General features: G+C 39.3%; 1 protein-coding gene across 1 annotated transcript; it reads left to right on the forward strand.

The window, feature by feature from the left end:
• The first annotated feature begins 1347 nt into the window (after positions 1-1347).
• On the forward strand, positions 1348-2088 carry LOC135638403 (uncharacterized). The gene is made up of 3 exons (XM_065151518.1): positions 1348-1419; positions 1525-1760; positions 1854-2088. The coding sequence occupies exons 1-3, from the start codon at positions 1348-1350 to the stop codon at positions 2086-2088; spliced, it is 543 nt and encodes a 180-aa protein (XP_065007590.1).
• The last annotated feature ends 514 nt before the right edge of the window (positions 2089-2602 follow it).

A 2602-nucleotide genomic window follows, 5' to 3' on the forward strand; every position in this document is an offset into this window, starting at 1 on the left:
CGAAACTTTTGTTGTTCATTCTTTCTTGGTCATTAATGTAGAAATAGCTTGTGCTGGTGATTCTGCAGCCTCACCACTGCAATGGGGAGAAATTTATAAGAAAATATAATAGTTCACTAGTTGGAGATTATTAATACTAGGAGGAAGAAGAAAGTAGGAGTAAAAATAGACAATGAACTGAGGCTCTGCAGGTGATCAATACTTTGATTTAACTTCAAGTCAAACATTATTAATAAAATTGTAGCAGGAGCCAGACAGAGTTTACAAACAGGAATTCTATAATGACAAGATATGAATGCTGCATGCTAACATCAATCACTCATTTTTTTTTTTCTTCTTCAAGTCATTTGGCAATTTTGAAAACTTGTAATAAGAAAATCTAGTTGTCTCGAATACTCACTGTAGTTATTTCTTCTTGAAAACACTTGTTAATCCTAAAAAGTAGTCATGGTAAAATCATATCAACCTTGACTATAAACACCAATGTTTAAGATGGAAAAAGCTCAATTGCTGGGGACCGACTTGTCTGCACCTGTTTTCTTCTCATCAGAAAGAATGAGAGATAAGTGGTTCCAGATTCCATGAGAGCTCTGTGCTGGTGACTGCTGAGAATTAGAGATAGATCAATCCAACACACATTGTTGAAGGTCAACTCCCTGCAAACAGCTGCAAGAACAGCTGAAAGATGGTGGACAAGGTAGAGCACTCGTATCTGGACACTAGAGGCCTCAGCCTTCACATAGCTCATGTAGGAAAAGGTTGGTGAATGCTATGACTGCTATTTTTTTTCTCTTCTGTTACACTTTTCATAGGACTCTCACTCTTATCAATCTCTTCCTGTGTTGTTGAATGTAGGGGAATTGGGTGCTGTGCTCTTCATCCATGGATTTCCAGAGATATGGTACTCTTGGAGGCACCAGATGAATGCAGTTGCCAAGGCAGGATTCAAGGCCATCGCTCCTGATCTCCGCAGCTATGGCCTCTCCACCCAGCCCTCAAAGCCAGAGAAAACCACCTGGGAGGACCTTGTTGCTGATCTCCTTGCCATCCTCAATTTTCTCTCCATCTCCAAGGTACCTTTCTGGCTTAAGCAATAAAGCTTCTCGTATCGTATGCACATCGATAAGCAGATCAAGGTTGTCCCTTTGGTTGTTTCTCCTTGCTACTGGATTCTTTTCAGCTCATTTTAGTATAGAACTGGTAGACCAGTAGTGGATTCAAATCAATGATGATTGGAGATGTTCCTTTTGGAAGGTATTCATAGTTGCAAAGAACCTTGGCGCCAGAACAGCATATGATTTTGCTCTGCAACATCCAAATAGGGTGCATGGTGTTGTAACCCTGGGAATGCCTTTTGTGTCGTCCCAAGGCATGTCCTACAACGCATTACCTGAAGGCTTCTACATCTTGCGGTGGCGGGTAATGCCATGATTCATTAGCTTAATGCAGCTCCTCTCAAACCACACTTTATCAAGGCAATTTATCTAATACAATCTCTGTACTTGCTCTAATGTTCTTTGGTAGGAACCAGGTCGAGCAGAGGCAGATTTCGGTCGATTCGATGTCAAGAGACTCATTCGCACCATCTACATTCTATTCTCGAGGTGTGAAATTCCTATAGCTGAGGAAGGACAGGAGATCACGGACCTTGCAGACCCATCTACTCCTTTGCCACAGTGGTTCACTGAGGAAGATCTCAATGCCTATGTTGCTCCATATGAGAAATCTGGGTTTCATTTTCCTCTCCAAATGTCATACAGGTGAACTGCCAAAGTTAGCATATGAATGAATGAATGAAATCCTTTAAAATTGTGCTGACGATGCCACTCTGCTTCTGGTTGGAAATTGTATAGGGGAACAGGCATTGCTGATCCAAAAATTGAGGTTCCTGTGTTGTTGATCATGGGAGAAAAAGACTATGCATTTAAGTTTCCAGGAATGGAGAACTATGTGAGGAGTGGAACATTGAAGCACTTTGTTCCTGATCTGGAGATCAAGCACATACCTGAAGGAAGCCATTTTGTTCAGGAGCAGTTCCCTGATCAAGTGAACCAGCTTGTCATCACCTTCCTCAAGAATCACATCTGAGCTAGGTTGGGGTTGATTTCTGCAGCATATTCTGATGAAAGTATCTTTAGAAGTCAATAACCAAATCCTGTCCTTACTTTATGATGTCAATATTCAAAGTACATTATGATTATGGTAGATACAGAAGTATAATCATTTATGGTTATTCTAATCTTAAAAGCAACATGATTACTCTACAACACTATTTCATGTCAATTAAAAGATCAGTAGCAAAGACTGCTTCAATTCAATTTAACATAGAATTTTATCCTTCATTCAACACAATTTTTCCAAGAACAATTTGATGATAAACATACAATTGAAATGCATTTTGCATAAACCAAAAATTAATTGAAGGCCTAAAATCCACTGCGTCATAACAGAATGAACAACTACTAAAGAGTAAAATTGGATCTAGCTTGTAAATTGAGCAACTATTCTGGTAAACTTTAGTCATGTTTTAACAATGAGAAGCTCTGTGCTATGCATAATTTACCAATGAAGCCTTTGACCAATTAACATTAACTGGATAAAT

This window comes from Musa acuminata, chromosome BXJ3-5, assembly GCF_036884655.1.
Source record: "Musa acuminata AAA Group cultivar baxijiao chromosome BXJ3-5, Cavendish_Baxijiao_AAA, whole genome shotgun sequence".
Taxonomy (NCBI): domain Eukaryota; kingdom Viridiplantae; phylum Streptophyta; class Magnoliopsida; order Zingiberales; family Musaceae; genus Musa; species Musa acuminata.

Bases quoted from the DNA above. Each gene is read 5' to 3' on its own strand.
- LOC135638403 (XM_065151518.1), top strand. From the start codon at position 1,348: ATGCCTTTTGTGTCGTCCCAAGGCATGTCCTACAACGCATTACCTGAA. The intron at 1,420-1,524 runs GTAATGCCATGA...GTTCTTTGGTAG, and splicing joins TCTACATCTTGCGGTGGCGG to GAACCAGGTCGAGCAGAGGC. The intron at 1,761-1,853 runs GTGAACTGCCAA...GAAATTGTATAG, and splicing joins CCTCTCCAAATGTCATACAG to GGGAACAGGCATTGCTGATC.